Source organism: Rhinichthys klamathensis, unplaced genomic scaffold, assembly GCF_029890125.1.
Source record: "Rhinichthys klamathensis goyatoka isolate OS25496 unplaced genomic scaffold, OSU_Roscu_1.1 h1tg000618l_1, whole genome shotgun sequence".
NCBI classification, from domain to species: Eukaryota; Metazoa; Chordata; class Actinopteri; order Cypriniformes; family Leuciscidae; genus Rhinichthys; species Rhinichthys klamathensis.
The window spans coordinates 156,517-178,244 of NW_026607070.1; the positions used below are offsets into that span (position 1 = coordinate 156,517).

The window sequence follows — 21,728 nt, forward strand, 5'->3', positions numbered from 1 at the left end:
TGCTTTATATTAAACGAACTGAAATGTGTTTAAAGAGCCTGTGTCCTTTTACAAAGTCTTGATGTTGTTTTTGGGTTCTACTAGAACAGGTTTTTATGGAAGCTTGTTTCCGCCAAAGAATAAAAAATAAAAAAGGTAATTGCGACTTTTTCTCTCACAATTCTGACTTTTTTTCTCACAATTGCGAGTTTACATCTCGCAGTTCTGACTTTTTATCTCAGAATGTGTTATATTAAGTCGCAGTTCTGTGTTATAAAGTCAGAGTTGTGAGGTAAAAACTCGCAATTGCAAGAAATAAACTCGCAAATCAGACTTTTTTTCTCAGAATTGCATGTTTATATCTCGCAATTCTGACTTTATATCGAGCAATTGTGAGAAAAAAATTTTCTGTCTTCTGTTAGAGCGGTGTTGTGTTAGCGGCCGCTAAGTTAATAACTAATGATCTTTGTAATGGAAGTGAATCAATCAAAACTATCTGGACAATAACTCTATTCTAGAGCTGCTGTAAAGCCTAAACACTCTCTGTTACTGTAATCTCCTGTTATCACTGTAAAGCTGCTGTGAAACATCTATATTGTTAAAGCGCTGTATAAATGTATACGCAACGGCAGTGCGAGTGACGCATATATAAGTCCACATTAGGGTTAGGGTTAGCATCATTAGGCCTCAACATGAACCCGGTCGGAGCGGATATGATCCGAGTGTCTCCTCATCCTTCACCCGGATCTCAGTCACTGAAGGGTTAATGTGGGTTAGTTTGTCATTAGTTAGTGGAGATCATTATAGTTTACATCAGATCCTTTAGGAAGAGCATTTGACTTGGTTTTCACATTGAGAGAACATCTAACAAAAGCAGTTTTGTACAAGAACACAGTTTTATCATGAATACAAGCGGTTGATCACCAGCATCCAGTTCTCTCCCAAACGGTTTCCCTGTAGAGGCCAGTGACGGACAGGAGCTGATCCAGGAACTCGTTCTTCACCGCTTTGGAAGGCATGTTGGCGTGTAACAGCAACTCTGCAGAGGACTGGGAGAACACTGCATGAAATCAGAGATTTACATTTAACACTATTTTTGAATGTTCAAAATGTCCCGTGGAAACGTTAAGGAAACATTCCATTTCATCATTCTTCAAACATTGAGAATGTTACTTTAGAATGTTCTCCGAATGTTACTTTTGAATGTTCTCTGAATGTTACTTTAGAATGTTCTCTGAACTTTACTTTTGAATGTTCTCTGAATGTTACTTTAGAATGTTCTCTGAACTTTACTTTTGAATGTTCTCTGAATGTTACTTTAGAATGTTCTCTGAATGTTACTTTAGAATGTTCTCTGAACTTTACTTTTGAATGTTCTCTGAATGTTACTTTTGAATGTTCGCTGATTGTTACTTTAGAATGTTCTCCGAACTTTACTTTAGAATGTTCTCTGAATGTTACTTTAGAATGTTCTCTGAATGTTACTTTAGAATGTTCTCTGAATGTTACTTTAGAATGTTCTCTGAATGTTACTTTTGAATGTTCTCCGAATGTTACTTTTGAATATTCTCTGAATGTTACTTTAGAATGTTCTCTGAATGTTACTTTAGAATGTTCTCTGAATGTTACTTTAGAATGTTCTCTGAATGTTACTTTAGAATGTTCTCTGAATGTTACTTTTGAATGTTCTCTGATTGTTACTTTAGAATGTTCTCTGAACTTTACTTTTGAATGTTCTCTGAATGTTACTTTTGAATGTTCTCTGAATGTTACTTTAGAATGTTCTCTGAATGTTACTTTAGAAAGTTCTCTGAATGTTACTTTAGAATGTTCTCTGAATGTTACTTTAGAATGTTCTCTGAATGTTACTTTAGAATGTTCTCTGAATGTTACTTTAGAATGTTCTCTGAATGTTACTTTAGAATGTTCTCTGAATGTTACTTTAGAATGTTCTCTGAATGTTACTTTTGAATGTTCTCCGAATGTTACTTTAGAATGTTCTCTGAATGTTACTTTAGAATGTTCTCTGAATGTTACTTTTGAATGTTCTCTGAATGTTACTTTAGAATGTTCTCTGAATGTTACTTTAGAATGTTCTCTGAATGTTACTTTAGAATGTTCTCTGAATGTTACTTTAGAATGTTCTCTGAATGTTACTTTAGAATGTTCTCTGAATGTTACTTTTGAATGTTCTCTGATTGTTACTTTAGAATGTTCTCTGAACTTTACTTTTGAATGTTCTCTGAATGTTACTTTTGAATGTTCTCTGAATGTTACTTTAGAATGTTCTCTGAATGTTACTTTAGAATGTTCTCTGAATGTTACTTTAGAATGTTCTCTGAATGTTACTTTAGAATGTTCTCTGAATGTTACTTTAGAATGTTCTCTGAATGTTACTTTAGAATGTTCTCTGAATGTTACTTTAGAATGTTCTCTGAATGTTACTTTAGAATGTTCTCTGAACTTTACTTTTGAATGTTCTCCGAATGTTACTTTTGAATGTTCTCTGAATGTTACTTTTGAATGTTCTCCGAATGTTACTTTTGAATTTTCTCTGAATGTTACTTTTGAATGTTCTCTGAATGTTACTTTAGAATGTTCTCTGAATGTTACTTTAGAATGTTCTCTGAATGTTACTTTTGAATGTTCTCTGAATGTTACTTTTGAATGTTCTCTGAATGTTACTTTTGAATGTTCTCTGAATGTTACTTTTGAATGTTCTCTGAATGTTACTTTAGAATGTTCTCTGAATGTTACTTTAGAATGTTCTCCGAATGTTACTTTAGAATGTTCTCCGAACGTTACTTTAGAATGTTCTCTGAATGTGTGAAACAAGTAACATTTAAAAAACATCAGAGAAACGTCCAACTGAAACATTCCAGAAAAGAAACGCTCCATGAATGATGTATAAATAATATTTTTGTTCTAAAGTTGTAAGAACTTTATTAAAGACCTGATTAACATTCTATTAATGTGATTACTGAAATAATGTTTGTTCATAACGCTGAGTCCTTACTAGAACATTCCCTGTTATCTGTTAAGCTCAAAAAGAAAAGGATGATGAACAACATAAACTGCTGCAAACTTCTGGAAGTTTGTGTAAATAGATAAACAACATTTCAGTGGCATCTGCAGATCTCGAGAGAAGAGATCAATTCTGGATGAAAGTTTTCTGAAATTCCCCAAGAGGTCTTGGGGTTCATGTTTTATTTAAATATCCCCAGCAGATCGTGGCTGATATGCAGTTATTCCTTTCATTGCACTGTAATGATGTTGTTGAATGATGCGTGTTCAGGGCATTTCTATGACGTATTACACACACTGTCCACGGTAAAATAGCCTTTTCTCTCAGTCACTCACAACCCAAAAACTGTGCAGTGAAGAAGTTCATCTCTGCTGAGGATCTGTTTTCTCTCAGTCATTCACAACCCAAAAACTGTTCAGTGAAGTTCATCTCTGAGGAGGATCTGTTTTCTCTCGGTCACTCACAACACAAAAACTGTGAAGTGAAGAAGTTCATCTCTGAGGAGGATCTGTTTTCTCTCGGTCACTCACAAGACAAAAACTGTGCAGTGAAGAAGTTAATCTCTAAAGAGGATCAGGAGTAACGCAGGAGTAACGCGGGACTAAATCAGGAGTAAATCAGGAGTGACTCAGGAGTGAAGCAGGAGTGAAGCAGGAGTAACGCAGAAGTAAATCAGGAGTAAATCAGGAGTAACGCAGGAGTAAAGCAGAAGTAAATCAGGAGTAACGCAGGAGTAAAGCAGAAGTAACTCAGGAGTGAAGTAAGTGACTCAGGAGTGAAGCAGGAGTAACGCAGAAGTAAATCAGGAGTAAATCAGGAGTAAATCAGGAGTAACGCAGGAGTAACGCAGGAGTAACGCAGGAGTAAAGCAGAAGTAACTCAGGAGTGAAGTAAGTGACTCAGGAGTGAAGCAGAATAACTCAGGAGTGAAGCAGGAGTGACTCAGGAGTGAAGCAGGAGTGAAGCAGGAGTAACGCAGAAGTAACTCAGGAGTAAAGCAGGAGTAACTCAGGAGTAAAGCATCAGACTGGAGGAGTTCGGGATGTTCGCGGCTCTGTGCGCGCTCCTGGTCCTGCGTGCGCCCGTCGCCGCGGATGTGCACGCGCTGAACTGCAGTCAGGTGAAGGGCGCGTTCACGGCTCTGGGTTTGAGTCCTGACATCAGTTTTCCTGCCGAGGAAACATCAGGTACAAGAGTTTAATCACACAATGTGAGTGAATACAGGAGACGGGGCAAGTTGTCACAATCTCCAGTCAGTGTATGCTGGTTTCACACTGTAACTGTTTTAAATTACTAGAATGATATAATATTTAATTTTGTCCTCCAGGCGAAGTTACAGAATCATATTTAACTGTCCAGTAACAAGTGAACACAATAAAACATTAATGTCACTGTAAAATGAAGGCTGTGTGAGTGATTTTCATATATATGATTAAACTATGCATTTTGAGTTGGCTATTACACTGTACTGTTTTTCATGAATGGTCTTGTTTCATAGTCATTTTGTTGACATTTAACTGAAAAACCCATAATCGGTTGTGACAACTTACCCCGTATAGTGTGGCATATTGGTGGAAATGTATGTTAGTTTGTCTAGATGGTCGTTTCCCGCTGCAGTTCATATCATATCAACTCTGAGTTTGGCATCTCTATTGTTTAATAATGTGAATTTACAACTCATACTCTATATTATGCATGTGTTATGTTCAACTCTCATGTTGTTTTAGAAAAGCTGCTGGATTTCAGTCTGTCAGGTTTATTTGAGCAGCTGAAAATAACTGAAATACTGAGAAACATAAAGCGATCAGTAGAGATGGACCAATAATTGCTAACGAATCATTAAAATCTCCCTCTCTATATATAACACAATATTTCTGACCCTGCAAACTGCAGATTTGCTTCAGTGGTCCTGTTTGAATCGATGAGACTTACAGGGAATAATGCTATTTTTTTGCATATATTAGCAGACTTTCATGCCGTTTATATATAAATATAAGTAAGGCCTTTATTCATGACTCATGGCTATAATTGTTGGTTTGTTTTAACAATAATAATCTCAAGGCTGTCTCCTGTTTAAGGCTCCTATAAACATAATTTTGTGGTTTGTGAGGATTTGGGACTGTAAGAAATGTGTGATGGACTGAAAGTGTGTTAGTGATGAAGGGCCTGAGATTTCTGTGACATTTATTTAGAGTTTACGTGAATGTCACTTACAGTAAAACTAATTTTTTTAAGGAATTTCACTCAATTTCTCTTCCATGTTTTAATGTTCACAGTAAACCTGTTGTACGGAAGTTTGTTTGCCAAAAAAAGAGGATTTGTAACATTTTCGTTTTAAGTTTTATGCCTTGATTACCACCGTCTTTGACAATACATTTGCACAATAAATCATAAAATACTTCATAGTGCCCTATTTTTGTAAAAACTGTAAACGATTATTAAATTGTTAAAGTTTAGACATTTGATTATTAAAATTTAAGAAAACCATTAAAATGGAATCCAGAAAATAAAACAGCTAAAACGGTCCAAAAAATTAAATTTGTGTTAAACTTTTAATAAATTGTTACAATTTCAATTAATCAGAAATACCTTTTGATTATTAAAATTTTATTTTACCATTACAATTGAATCTAGAAAATGGAATTTGTGAAATGAAACTGTATTTCCTCAGCGATGTGGATGCATGCAACATCTGCTGTCCTCGTTATATTGCAATACTAAAGTTTGTTTATTTAATTAGTTTGCAATATTAGTGCTTTAATTGCCATATGTTGCAAATCACCTTATTTAGATTTGCTGATAAGAGGCCAGAGATCTCTTCAATTCTGTTCAATTCGAGTTTATTTCTATAGGGCTTTTCACATTTCATATTGTTTCAAAGCAGCTTTCAGTGTTACAGTGCAGTAAGTGTTCAGTTACAGTAACGTTCATATTATATACACCTATAATATAGTTCATATGACAGTATTATAAACAGGTATAATATAGTAATAGCTATATTTTTTTCCAAAGCGGCTATGTATATAAAATAACTTAACTATTTTACAACGAAAATGAGTGAACATCACTGAACTTACTTAAGCTGGACTGTGACGCTATTCTCTTTATTTTCCTGTTATCTCTGCAAAGCTGCTCTGAAACACTCTGTGTTGTAAAAAGCGCTATAGAAATAAAGGTTCTTTAACGTCATGCATTGAGTTAAGCAGACGTAATTAACATGTTAGGCAGCGATGACAACTTGTGCTTGTAATGATAGTGAAATATTACTCCAGTGTAAATCATCTGTTCTCTATGTGAATATACAGTAAAGTGTAATTTATTCCTGTGATCAAAGCTGTATTTTCAGCATCATTACTCCAGTCTTCAGTGTCACATGATCCTTCAGAAATCACTCTAATATGAGGATCTGATGATCAAGACACCATTATGATTATTATCAGTGTTGAAAACAGTTGAGCTGCTTCAGATTTCTGTGGAAACTGAAATACATTTTATTTTTCAGGATTCTTTGATGTCAATAAATAAACTGTCCGCACACTCAAATCCTTAAAGCAAATTTAATAGACCAAGTTTTCGGTCTAAAGACCATCCTCAGGGCATCATTCTTTGATGAACAGAGAGTTCAGCATTTATTTGAAACAGAATCTTTAGTATCATTATGAATGTCTGCACTGTCCTGTTGATGAGTTAAAGCATGTTTTCTGAATGAAAGCATTATTTGTGGCGTGTCTCAGGAGCTGATCTGCAGGTTTGCGCTGCTCAGAGATCCTGCTGTAACTCAGAGATGGAGCAGATCTTCAGAAACAGAAGCTCTCGGGACTTCGAGAAGCTGATGGACGACACCAGCGAGGAGATGAGGAACACCTTCATGAGCGCACATCAGAGACTCGATGGTACGATCACGATCTCAGTGTGACAGACGGGTAAAGACCAGAACCAAATTTGAATCGATCGTTCACAGACGTATATTGAAGACATTATGCAAATTGTCTAGTAATCATTGGCTGCAGTTTGAAAGGTCAGAGGTCAAAGGATGCTTTAGTTTAAGCTTTACAGATTGCGTGCATTGAAAGGGCCCTAAAAACAAATTAAAGTTAATCAAGTCCAAACTACATGCGGTGTGAGCCAACAATTCTTTTGTTGTTATTGTTATTTATAATGCGGCAAATGCTTCAAGTTCATCAACTTCTATGAGTGAGTCATTGAATCATTCATGCAAGAGATTTCATTAAAAAATGCAGATTCAGCCAGTAATGAAACAAGTAAAGTATGAATCATTGAATCATTCATTCAAGAGATTTAATAAAAAGATACTGATTCATCCATGAAACAAGTGAAGTCTTTATGAGTGAGTCATTGAATCATTCACTCAAGAGATTTGTTCAGTGAAGTCTTTATGAGTGAGTCATTGAATCATTCATGCAAGAGATTTCATAAAAAAATGCAGATTCAGCCAGTAATGAAACAAGTAAAGTATGAATCATTGAATCATTCATTCAAGAGATTTAATAAAAAGATACTGATTCATCCATGAAACAAGTGAAGTCTTTATGAGTGAGTCATTGAATCATTCACTCAAGAGATTTGTTCAGTGAAGTCTTTATGAGTGAGTCATTGAATCATTCACTCAAGAGATTTGTTCAGTGAAGTCTTTATGAGTGAGTCATTGAATCATTCACTCAAGAGATTTGTTCAGTGAAGTCTTTATGAGTGAGTCATTGAATCATTCACTCAAGAGATTTGTTCAGTGAAGTCTTTATGAGTGAGTCATTGAATCATTCATGCAAAAGATTTCATTAAAAAATGCAGATTCAGCCAGTAATGAAACAAGTAAAGTATGAATCATCGAATCATTTATTCAAGAGATTTAATAAAAAGATACTGATTCATCCATGAAACAAGTGTAGTCTTTATGAGTGAGTCATTGAATCATTCACTCAAGAGATTTGTTCAGTGAAGTCTTTATGAGTGAGTCATTGAATCATTCACTCAAGAGATTTGTTCAGTGAAGTCTTTATGAGTGAGTCATTGAATCATTCACTCAAGAGATTTGTTCAGTGAAGTCTTTATGAGTGAGTCATTGAATCATTCACTCAAGAGATTTGTTCAGTAAAGTCTTTATGAGTGAGTCATTGAATCATTCACTCAAGAGATTTGTTCAGTAAAGTCTTTATGAGTGAGTCATTGAATCATTCACTCAAGTGATTCTTTCAAAAATGCTGATTCATTCAGTAAAGTGTGACATCGCAAAGCCGTTTGTCTTTAAAGAAAGAAATCGTTTAGTTTGCATTGAAATGTTTTAGTTTTCTTCTGAAACACAGTCCAATAATCAAGCTTTGAGGCCCATGTTTTGACGGTGTAGCTCCACGGATCCGTGTTCTCCGCTGTTCACTGACTGTAATGCTTGACAGATTTCTTCCTGGAGCTGCTGGAGAGCACGGAGCGCTCCCTGAACGAGATGTTCCTGCGCACCTACGGGAAGCCGTACCTGCAGAACGCCGAGGTGTTCCAGAACCTGTTCTCGGAGCTGAGGAGATATTACACCGGTGGAGGAGTGCATCTGGAGGAGATGCTGAGCGAGTTCTGGTCTCGTCTGCTGGAGCGCATGTTTGCGCTGCTCAACTCCCAGTATCTCCTCACTGAAGACTATCTGGAGTGTGTCGGGAAGCTCACGGAGAAGCTCAAGCCCTTCGGAGACGTTCCCACGAAGATGAAGACTCAGGTGACGCGAGCGTTCGTCTCAGCGCGGGCTTTCGTCCAGGGCCTCGCAGTCGGGCGGGATGTGGCCAACAGGGTGTCCGAGGTGTGTGTGTGTGTGTGTGACGAGGGAGAGGGTGCTGTTTATCCAGGTATTATCCATCTGGTTCATCCTTCCCTCTGGTCATTTTGACCCTGAATTATATATTTTTTTTATTTAAAAAATTGAGTGTTCATCATAGGGGTCCAAGACCCGATGACTTTTGTCGCACTTGCACCACGAATCCACAAAAAAAATCGAATGGATTCGAGGAGTTTTGTGGTTTGATATTTAAAGAAGTAGCACCTCTTTCCCTCGCGGGTCAATCTGACCCCCTTAGGAATGACTGGAATGCGAGGAATGCTTCAGTACACATAGAAAAAAACTAAAAATGCTCAACACTCAAACTAAAAATGCTAAAACTTTACACAAAAAATATTCTATGTTGTCTAAATGTTTGTCTGAACGGATACTGAGGTGACTTTAGGACCCAGCGGAACATCTCATCTGCTCCATATAGAGCTATAAGCCCATCTAGAGTCGTGAAATATCATGTGTTATTATTATTTTTCCACAAGAGGTCGGCAAAGACTCCCAATGTAAGATATTTAGAGCTGAATTAAAAGAGTTATGCATGATATTGTGAGTTATTTTGAATTTAAGTTGAAAGAATGTGAGGAATATGCTTAAATTAATAATAATTTATTATCAATATCGAGATCAATATCTCGTGTCTAATTATTAACTTATGTGGCAAGTATTCCTGTAATAAGCGGATAATAAACATCCAGCCGGCTGTTATGTCTGAATAAACCCCTTCAGGTGTGTGTGTGTGTGTGTGTGTGTGTGTGTGTGTGTGTGTGTGTTTTTCTCAGAATAAACCCCTTCAGGCTGATGAAGACCTGATCCTGATCACCCTGTCGGGTTTATTCTGAGATAACAACCGGCTGGATGTTTATTATCCACTTATTACAGGAATACTTGCCACATAAGTTAATAATAATACATATATATATATATATATATATATACAGTATATATACTGTATATATATAGTTGTGTGTACAGCAGAAGTCCCTGTTCTCAGCAGCACTGAGTGACATTATCAGTGTGTTTCAGAGGAATGTCCTTCAGTAGAGCGTGTGTGTGTGTGTGTGTGTGTGTGTGTGTGTGTGGCAGGTCAGCATGAGTGCGGTGTGTGTCTCGGGCTTCACACGGATGCTGTACTGCTCCCAGTGTTTGGCTCTGTCGACTCTGAAGCCCTGCAGCGAATACTGTCTACGCCTGATGAAGACCTGCCTAGCGGACCGGGCCGAGCTGGACCCCGAGTGGAGCCGCTACACCGGTATGAGCTCACACACACACACACACACACACACACCTGCAGCCGCTACACCGGTTAGAGCTCACACACACACACACACACACACACACCTGCAGCCGCTACACCGGTTAGAGCTCACACACACACACACACACACCTGCAGCCGCTACACCGGTATGAGCTCACACACACACACACACGCACACACCTGCAGCCGCTACACCGGTTAGAGCTCACACACACACACACACACACCTGCAGCCGCTACACCGGTTAGAGCTCACACACACACACACACACACACACCTGCAGCCGCTACACCGGTTAGAGCTCACACACACACACACACACACACACCTGCAGCCGCTACACCGGTTAGAGCTTACACACACACACACACACACACACACACACACACCTGCAGCCGCTACACCGGTATGAGCTCACACACACACACACACACACACACACCTGCAGCCGCTACACCGGTTAGAGCTCACACACACACACACACACACACACACCTGCAGCCGCTACACCGGTTAGAGCTCACACACACACACACACACACACCTGCAGCCGCTACACCGGTTAGAGCTCACACACACACACACACCTGCAGCCGCTACACCGGTTAGAGCTCACACACACACACACACACACACACACACACACCTGCAGCCGCTACACCGGTTAGAGCTCACACACACACACACACACACACACACCTGCAGCCGCTACACCGGTTAGAGCTCACACACACACACACACACACACCTGCAGCCGCTACACCGGTTAGAGCTCACACACACACACACACACACACACACCTGCAGCCGCTACACCGGTTAGAGCTCACACACACACACACACACACACACACCTGCAGCCGCTACACCGGTTAGAGCTCACACACACACACACACACACACCTGCAGCCGCTACACCGGTATGAGCTCACACACACACACACACACACACACACACACGCTACACCGGTATGAGCTCACACATTATAGATGTGTCTGACAGTAGTTTTTAATGCCGAGAGCTGGCGTGAGCTGTTAGTAGATGAATACATGAGGCAGAATAAAGGATTTTTGCGTGATTTATCCCATTAATGTGCTTATTAACAGTCTCTTAAAAATAAAGCTTCTTCATTGGCGTCGATGTTCCATGAAGAGCTTTTAACATCCATGAAACCACAACAGTTTCTTTATAGTGAATAAAGGTTCTTTAGATTATTGAAATGGTAGTTTTCAGAGCAGGGTGTTTGGGGAACCCAGAATGATTCCTCGATGGCATCGCTGAGAAAAATCCCTTCTGGAATCTGTGTTTTTAAGAGTGTAATGTTTGATTCGGGTGAAATAGATGTTACTTCATCATATCCCGACACACATCTGCTCAAGCGAGGAAGGAAGTTTAGGAATCTCTCTCTCCCTGATGGGCAGGTTTGGGCAGCGCTTGGGTTTGGCTTTGGCATCTCGGGCGTTTCTCACATTGCTTCCATACAGCGGTCTGAGCTGAAACCAGTTGCTGGAAGGGAAAGTCCGGTCGAATCCTGGTGTGACCCTGGTTGTGTTCGGGACACGGACTCTCAGTCATATCCAGGGGACGTAGTCTCAGTTCTCAATTCCCTTTTCACAAGATGTAATATAAATCTACGGTGTCCCCAGAATGTGTGTGTGAAATCTCAGCTCAAAATACCAGATCATTTATTATAGTTCGTCAAATTTGCCCCTTTTTGGGTGTGAGCAAAAACAGCCATTTTTGTGTGTGTCCCTTTAAATGCAAATGAGCTTTAGCTCCGCCTCCGTTCAGAAGAGGGCGGAGCCTTCACACGAGCTTCAGAGACTCCGGCAATAACAACACAGGCCGATCTCACTGATCCAGAATCAGGAGTAACAGCAGCGAGTGCAGCCTTACGGAGAGACTCAGGGAGAGCTTCACTTTTACACGTTTCTGAATGTTAGCGGAGACTTACACTGATCATCTCCTCATCATGTTGAACTCTTCCACAAGTGTCCACAGTTCCTGAGGTGTTTATAAGACAGCGCTGACATGTTCTGGTCAATAGTGTTCAGTGTCGTCTGTGCTCGACCACAGAACAGTTTCAGGCTTTGCTGGATCTTCTCCAGTGCGTTAGAACTGGTCTCTGTTGGCGCTCGCCGAACCCAATGTCGCTGGTGTGTGTGAACGTGCAGATTAAGGGCCGGGAATATTATAATAAGATCCTCTTCATACGGCAGAAGGAGCGAAATCTGACCGGCTTATATTAGACATGCTCTCAGAGAAAGGCTCACTGTTATGATCATGGGTTAGATGAGTTGGTTGTGTGGTTAGCAGGATGGGTTAGGGCGAGTGACGTCATTGGCTGAGGAGGGTCACCTGTCCCTTCAGCTGTGACGGCGCGCTCTCCCTTGTTTTGATTCACTTGTTTGTTTTCTTTTCGTCCCGTCTTTTTCCCATTTAATCATTCTTACTTAACTAAAATGTTATTCTTTTGATTATTATCCAACGTGTTGTCTCCATCTTTGTCGCGGCTTGCGTGCCGGCCGTGACATCACCAAAACAAAGTTACTGGGTTTCACTTTACACATTTTCTGTGTCGGTAGAAGCACCGGATTACAGCACTAACACACAGAGAAAGGCAGATTTTCATGATATATCCCCTGTAATATAGTGATTCCATAACCCAATGATCTGAGCTGATGCACTTTTATGATGGATAGATGCACATTTATGATGATAGATGCACTTTTATGATGGATAGATGCACTTTTATGATGGATGGATGCACTTTTATGATGGACAGATGCACTTTTATGATGGATGGATGCACTTTTATGATGGATGGATGCACTTTTATGATGGACAGATGCACTTTTATGATGGATAGATGCACTTTTATGATGATAGATGCACTTTTATGATGGATGGATGCACTTTTATGATGGACAGATGCACTTTTATGATGGATGGATGCACTTTTATGATGATAGATGCACTTTTATGATGGACAGATGCACTTTTATGATGGACAGATACACTTTTATGATGGATAGATGCACTTTTATGATGGATGGATGCACTTTTATGATGGACGGATGCACTTTTATGATGGATAGATGCACTTTTATGTTGGATAGATGCACTTTTATGATGGACATATGCACTTTTATGATGGATAGATGCACTTTTATGATGGACGGATGCACTTTTATGATGGATGGATGCACTTTTATGACAGACAGATGCACTTTTATGATGGATGGATGCACTTTTATGATGGATGGATGCACTTTTATGATGGATAGATGCACTTTTATGATGGATGGATGCACTTTTATGATGGACGGATGCACTTTTTATGATGGATGGATGCACTTTTATGATGGAAAGATGCACTTTTATGATGGATGGATGCACTTTTATGATGGATAGATGCACTTTTATGATGGATGGATGCACTTTTATGATGGACGGATGCACTTTTATGATGGATAGATGCACTTTTATGATGATAGATGCACTTTTATGATGGATAGATGCACTTTTATGATGGATGGATGCACTTTTATGATGGATAGATGCACTTTTATGATGGACAGATGCACTTTTATGATGGATGGATGCACTTTTATGATGGACAGATGCACTTTTATGATGGACAGATGCACTTTTATGATGATAGATGCACTTTTATGATGGACAGATGCACTTTTATGATGGATGGATGCACTTTTATGATGGATGGATGCACTTTTATGATGGATAGATGCACTTTTATGATGGATAGATGCACATTTAATGATGGACAGATGCACTTTTATGATGGATGGATGCACTTTTATGATGGATAGATGCACTTTTATGATGGATGATGCACTTTTATCATGGATGGATGCACTTTTATGATGGATAGATGCACTTTTATGATGGATGGATGCACTTTTATGATGGATAGATGCACTTTTATGATGGATGGATGCACTTTTATGATGGATGGATGCACTTTTATGATGATAGATGCAATTTTATGATGGATAGATGCACTTTTATGATGGACAGATGCACTTTTATGATGGATGGATGCACTTTTATGATGGATGGATGCACTTTTATGATGGACGGATGCACTTTTATGATGGACAGATGCACTTTTATGATGGATGGATGCAGTTTTATGATGGATGGATGCACTTTTATGATGGACGGATGCACTTTTATGATGGATAGATGCACTTTTATGATGGACAGATGCACTTTTATGATGGATGGATGCACTTTTATGATGGATGGATGCACTTTTATGATGGATGGATGCACTTTTATGATGGACAGATGCACTTTTATGATGGACGGATGCACTTTTATGATGGATGGATGCACTTTTATGATGGACAGATGCACTTTTATGATGGATAGATGCACTTTTATGATGGATGGATGCACTTTGATGATGGACAGATGCACTTTTATGATGGATAGATGCACTTTTATGATGGATGGATGCACTTTGATGATGGACAGATGCACTTTTATGATGGATAGATGCACTTTTATGATGGATGGATGCACTTTTATGATGGATGGATGCACTTGTATGATGGATAGATGCACTTTTATGATGGATGGATGCACTTTTATGATGGATGGATGCACTTGTATGATGGATAGATGCACTTTTATGATGGATAGATGCACTTTTATGATGGATGGATGCACTTTTATGATGGATGGATGCACTTGTATGATGGATAGATGCACTTTTATGATGGATGGATGCACTTTTATGATGGATGGATGCACTTGTATGATGGATAGATGCACTTTTATGATGATAGATGCACTTTTATGATGGATGGATGCACTTTTATGATGATAGATGCACTTTTATGATAGATAGATGCACTTTTATGATGGATGGATGCACTTTTATGATGGATAGATGCACTTTTATGATGGATGGATGCACTTTTATGATGGATGGATGCACTTTTATGATGGATAGATGCACTTTCATGATGGATGGATGCACTTTTATGATGGACAGATGCACTTTTATGATGGATAGATGCACTTTTATGATGGATAGATGCACTTTTATGATGGACGGATGCACTTTTATGATGGATGGATGCACTTTTATGATGGACAGATGCACGTTTATGATGGATAGATGCACTTTTATGATGGATGGATGCACTTTTATGATGGATGGATGCACTTTTATGATGGACAGATGCACTTTTATGATGGACAGATGCACTTTTATGATGGATGGATGCACTTTTATGATGGATGGATGCACTTTTTTGATGGACGGATGCACTTTTATGATGGATAGATGCACTTTTATGATGGATGGATGGATGCACTTTTATGATGGATGGATGCACTTTTATGATGATAGATGCACTTTTATGATGGACGGATGCACTTTTATGATGGATAGATGCACTTTTATGATGGATGTATGCACTTTTATGATGGATGGATGCACTTTTGGTCAATGTCGGATAAATATTGGTCAATGTCGATAAAGCAATAATTGTTGGAGATTTTAACATACACGTAGACAACAAAAATGATGCCTTAGGGGCTGCGTTTACAGATTTATTAAACTCCTTTGGGGTCAAGCAAAACGTCCGTGGTCCCACTCATCGTCTAAATCATACACTAGATTTAATTATATCATATGGAACCAATCCAACTGATATAGATATTATACCGCAAAGTGATGATGTCACTGATCATTACATGGTAACGTGCATAATACGTACTGCTGAAATATGTCATGTTGCGCCACGTTATAGACCAGGCAGAACAATCCTTCCAACCACTATAGATAGATTCTCAAATAGCTTACCTGATCTATCTCAGCTGCTCAGTGAACCCAAACTAACAGATGAACTAGAGGAAATGACTAGCAGTTTGAGCACCATTTTCACTAGTACATTAGATATTGTTGCACCAATTAGATTAAAAAAGGTTAAAGAGAAAACTAAAGCACCATGGTACAACAGTGTTACGCATGATATCAAGAGAGAAACTCGTAACCTAGAGCGTAAATGGAAACAAACTAATTTAGAGGTCTTTAGAATCGCGTGGAAAGACAGTATGTCACGTTATAAAAAGGCTCTAAAAACAGCCAGGGCTGAGCACCTCCGCAAACTAATAGAAAATAACCAAAATAATCCAAGGTTCTTATTTAACACCGTGGCTAGACTAACAAATAAACAGACATCACCAGAGCAAAATATACCGTTACAGTTTAGTAGTAATGATTTTATGAATTATTTCAATGAGAAAATAGAAAGCATTCGAAACACAATTATAAATGTACAATCCTCTATGGTCTCTTATGATTCAGCCTCAATTATCGTCCCTCAAGAACAACTACACCGCTTTGCAACGATAGGACAGGAAGAGCTAAATAAACTTATTATTGCATCTAAACCAACAACATGCTCATTAGATCCAATACCCACTAAACTACTGAAAGAAGTGTTACCTGTAGTGGAAGAGCCTCTTCTTAATATTATTAACTCGTCTTTATCTTTAGGTCATGTTCCAAGAATATTCAAGTTGGCAGTAATAAAACCTCTCATTAAGAAACCGAAACTAGATCCAAATAACCTAGCAAATTACAGACCCATTTCAAATCTTCCATTTATGTCCAAAATACTAGAAAAAGTTGTATCCGCTCAACTGTGCTCTTTTTTGCAAGAAAATGATATCTATGAAAAATTCCAGTCAGGATTCAGACCGCATCATAGTACAGAAACTGCGCTAGTTAAAATTACAAATGATCTACTCTTAGCTTCTGACCAAGGCTGTATCTCAATACTAGTCCTACTTGATCTTAGCGCCGCGTTCGACACTATAGATCATAAAATACTCTTGGATCGACTACAAAACTACACTGGTGTTCAGGGACAGGCATTAAGCTGGTTTAGATCGTACTTATCTGACCGTTATCATTTTGTCTCTTTACACGGGGGAAAATCAAAGTTAACGTCAGTAGACTACGGAGTACCGCAAGGATCGGTGCTAGGCCCTCTGCTATTCTCAATATATATGCTGCCACTTGGTAATATTATAAGAAAACATGGAATTAATTTCCACTGTTATGCTGACGACACTCAATTATATATTTCATCACGACCAGATGAAAACATTACCTCATCTAAATTGACAGAATGTCTCAAAGATATAAAATGCTGGATGACGCGTAATTTCCTGCTATTAAATTCAGATAAAACGGAGGTATTACTTATTGGTCCAAAAAACTACACACAAAACCTCTTACAATACGACTTTAATATAGAAGGATGCCCTGTTACTTTTTCCACTACAGTAAAAGACCTGGGTGTTATACTAGACCGCAACTTGTCTTTCGAAAATCATATTTCATCTGTTACAAGAACAGCCTTTTTCCACCTTAGAAACATTGCTAAATTACGTAACATGCTATCTGTTTCTGATGCAGAAAAGTTAGTTCATGCATTCATGACCTCGAGACTAGATTACTGTAATGCTTTATTAGCTGGTTGTCCTGCATCCTCAATAAACAAGCTACAGTTAGTGCAAAATGCAGCCGCTAGAGTTCTTACTAGATCAAGAAAATATGATCATATAACACCGATTCTATCATCTCTGCACTGGTTACCTATTAAGTTCCGTATCAATTACAAAGTACTACTACTGACCTATAAAGCCCTTAATGGTTTAGCTCCTATGTACTTAACGGACCTTCTTTCGCCCTACAATCCACCGCGTTCTCTAAGATCACTAAATTCAAGGCTTCTGGTCATTCCTAGGATATCGAAGTCCACGAAAGGAGGGAGGGCATTCTCGCATTTAGCTCCAAAACTCTGGAATAGCCTTCCCGATACGGTCCGATGCTCTGACTCGCTGACACAGTTTAAAACTAGACTAAAGACGTGTCTCTTTAGTCAAGCATTCACATAATGCTTACCTTTTAGTCCTCTGCTATGCCATACGGAACCGTTTGCCACTGAAATTGCTTAACGCACCAGTGGGGCTCGACAGCCTTATAGACAAACGGGTCGGTCCGTATGGTTGCGGTTGGGTTGCGGAGAGTTTGGGTTGCGGAGAGTTGTGAGATTATGGTTTTCTAACACCTACTCCCGTGTAATGGAAATCATTATGAACATCAGCTATGCTAATTATTTCCCATCTGCCTTTCTGCTGTTATCTCGGGACGCTTGTCCCGAGAAAAATGGCGTTCGTAGGCTCCAGTTTGGTATCCTGCCTCTCACGGGGATTTCGGATGCCTCAACGCCTGTGATGAGAAGACCAACGCCTGTGAAGAGACGACTCAACGCCTGCGAAGAGACGACTCAACGCCGGCGATATGTTATCCCCTAAATATTACATGATTAACTAAATGTATTTTTTCCAGGTACTCTCTGATATGGACTTACTGTAAAGCTTCTTTAAAACCCTATGATTGTTAGCCAGAGGAGAACTGGCCCCTGACTAGCCTGGGTTCTCCCAAGGTTTTTTTCTCCATCCAATCTGATGGAGTTTTGGTTCCTTGCCACTGTCGCCTTGCTTTTGGCTTGCTTAGTTGGGGATATTTAATATTCAACAATATTATTGAACTGTGTTGTACTACTTTCATGTTATCACTGTGAAGCTGCTTTGATGCAATCTGTATTGTGAAAAGCGCTATATAAATAAATGTGACTTGACTTGACTTGACTTTTATGATGGACGGATGCACTTTTATGATGGATAGATGCACTTTTATGATGGATGGATGCACTTTTATGATGGACAGATGCACTTTTATGATGGACAGATGCACTTTTATGATGGATAGATGCACTTTTATGATGGATAGATGCACTTTTATGATGGACGGATGCACTTTTATGATGGATAGATGCACTTTTATGATGGACAGATGCACTTTTATGATGGATGGATGCACTTTTATGATGGACAGATGCACTTTTATGATGGATAGATGCACTTTTATGATGGATGGATGCACTTTTAGATGCACTTTTATGATGGATGGATGCACTTTTATGATGGATGATGCACTTTTATGATGGATGGATGCACTTTTATGATGGACGGATGCACTTTTATGATGGATGGATGCACTTTTATGATGGACAGATGCACTTTTATGATGGATAGATGCACTTTTATGATGGATGGATGCACTTTTATGATGATAGATGCACTTTTATGATGGACAGATGCACTTTTATGATGGATAGATGCACTTTTATGATGGATAGATGCACTTTTATGATGGATAGATGCACTTTTATCATGGATAGATTCACTTTTATGATGGACAGATGCACTTTAATGATGGACAGATGCACTTTAATGATGGACAGATGCACTTTTATTATGGACAGATGCACTTTTATGATGGATACATGCACTTTTATCATGGATAGATGCACTTTAATGATGGATAGATGCACTTTTATGATGGACAGATGCACTTTTATGATGGACAGATGCACTTTTTGTGATGGATAGATGCACTTTTATGATGGATAGATGCACTTTTATGATGGACAGATGCACTTTTATGATGGACAGATGCACTTTTATCATGGATAGATGCACTTTTATGATGGACAGATGCACTTTTATGATGGACAGATGCACTTTTATGATGGATAGATGCACTTTTATGATGGACAGATGCACTTTTATGATGGACAGATGCACTTTTTGTGATGGACAGATGCACTTTTATGATGGACAGATGCACTTTAATGATGGACAGATGCACTTTTATGATGGACGGATGCACTTTTATGATGGATGGATGCACTTTTATGATGGACGGATGCACTTTTATGATGGATAGATGCACTTTTATGATGGATGGATGCACTTTTATGATGGATGGATGCACTTTTATGATGGATGGATGCACTTTTATGATGGACGGATGCACTTTTATGATGGACGGATGCACTTTTATGATGGACGGATGCACTTTTATGATGGATAGATGCACTTTTATGATGGATGGATGCACTTTTATGATGGATGGATGCACTTTTATGATGGACAGATGCACTTTTATGATGGACAGATGCACTTTTATGATGGATGGATGCACTTTTATGATGGACAGATGCACTTTTATGATGGATAGATGCACTTTTATGATGGATAGATGCACTTTTATGATGGATGGATGCACTTTTATGATGGATGGATGCACTTTTATGATGGACAGATGCACTTTTATGATGGATAGATGCACTTTTATGATGGATGGATGCACTTTTATGATGGATGGATGCACTTTTATGATGGACAGATGCACTTTTATGATGGACGGATGCACTTTTATGATGGATGGATGCACTTTTATGATGGATGGATGCACTTTTATGATGGACGGATGCACTTTTATGATGGATAGATGCACTTTTATAATGGATAGATGCACTTTTATGATGGACGGATGCACTTTTATGATGGATGGATGCACTTTTATGATGGACAGATGCACTTTTATGATGGATGGATGCACTTTTATGATGGACGGATGCACTTTTATGATGGATGGATGCACTTTTATGATGGATAGATGCACTTTTATGATGGATAGATGCACTTTTATGATGGATGGATGCACTTTTATGATGGATAGATGCACTTTTATGATGGATAGATGCACTTTTATAATGGATAGATGCACTTTTATGATGGACGGATGCACTTTTATGATGGATGGATGCACTTTTATGATGGACAGATGCACTTTTATGATGGATGGATGCACTTTTATGATGGACGGATGCACTTTTATGATGGATGGATGCACTTTTATGATGGACAGATGCACTTTTATGATGGATAGATGCACTTTTATGATGGATGGATGCACTTTTATGATGGATGGATGCACTTTTATGATGGACGGATGCACTTTTATGATGGATGGATGCACTTTTATGATGGACGGATGCACTTTTATGATGGATGGATGCACTTTTATGATGGACGGATGCACTTTTATGATGGATAGATGCACTTTTATGATGGATGGATGCACTTTTATGATGGATGGATGCACTTTTATGATGGACAGATGCACTTTTATGATGGACAGATGCACTTTTATGATGGATGGATGCACTTTTATGATGGATGGATGCACTTTTATGATGGACAGATGCACTTTTATGATGGATAGATGCACTTTTATGATGGATGGATGCACTTTTATGATGGATGGATGCATGGATGCACTTTTATGATGGACGGATGCACTTTTATGATGGACAGATGCACTTTTATGATGGACAGATGCACTTTTATGATGGACAGATGCACTTTTATGACGGACGGATGCACTTTTATGATGGATGGATGCACTTTTATGATGGACGGATGCACTTTTATGATGGACGGATGCACTTTTATGATGGTTGGATGCACTTTTATGATGGACGGATGCACTTTTATAATGGACGGATGCACTTTTATGATGGATAGATGCACTTTTATCATGGATAGATGCACTTTTATGATGGATGGATGCACTTTAATGATGGATGGATGCACTTTTATGATGGACAGATGCACTTTTATGATGGACAGATGCACTTTTATGATGGATGGATGCACTTTTATGATGG

At 38.8% G+C, this 21,728-nt stretch overlaps 1 protein-coding gene across 1 annotated transcript in view; it reads left to right on the forward strand.

Moving 5' to 3' along the window:
* Positions 1–3,997: 3,997 nt before the first annotated feature.
* The window catches only part of gpc6b (glypican 6b), a 31,019-nt gene continuing 13,288 nt past the window's right edge, over positions 3,998–21,728 (forward strand). The window contains exons 1-4 of the mRNA XM_056240901.1: positions 3,998–4,191; positions 6,739–6,897; positions 8,416–8,807; positions 9,921–10,086. Coding sequence (XP_056096876.1) covers positions 4,047–4,191; positions 6,739–6,897; positions 8,416–8,807; positions 9,921–10,086 — 862 coding nt within the window. The 5' untranslated portion in view covers positions 3,998–4,046. The remainder of the gene's footprint in view (positions 4,192–6,738; positions 6,898–8,415; positions 8,808–9,920; positions 10,087–21,728) is intronic.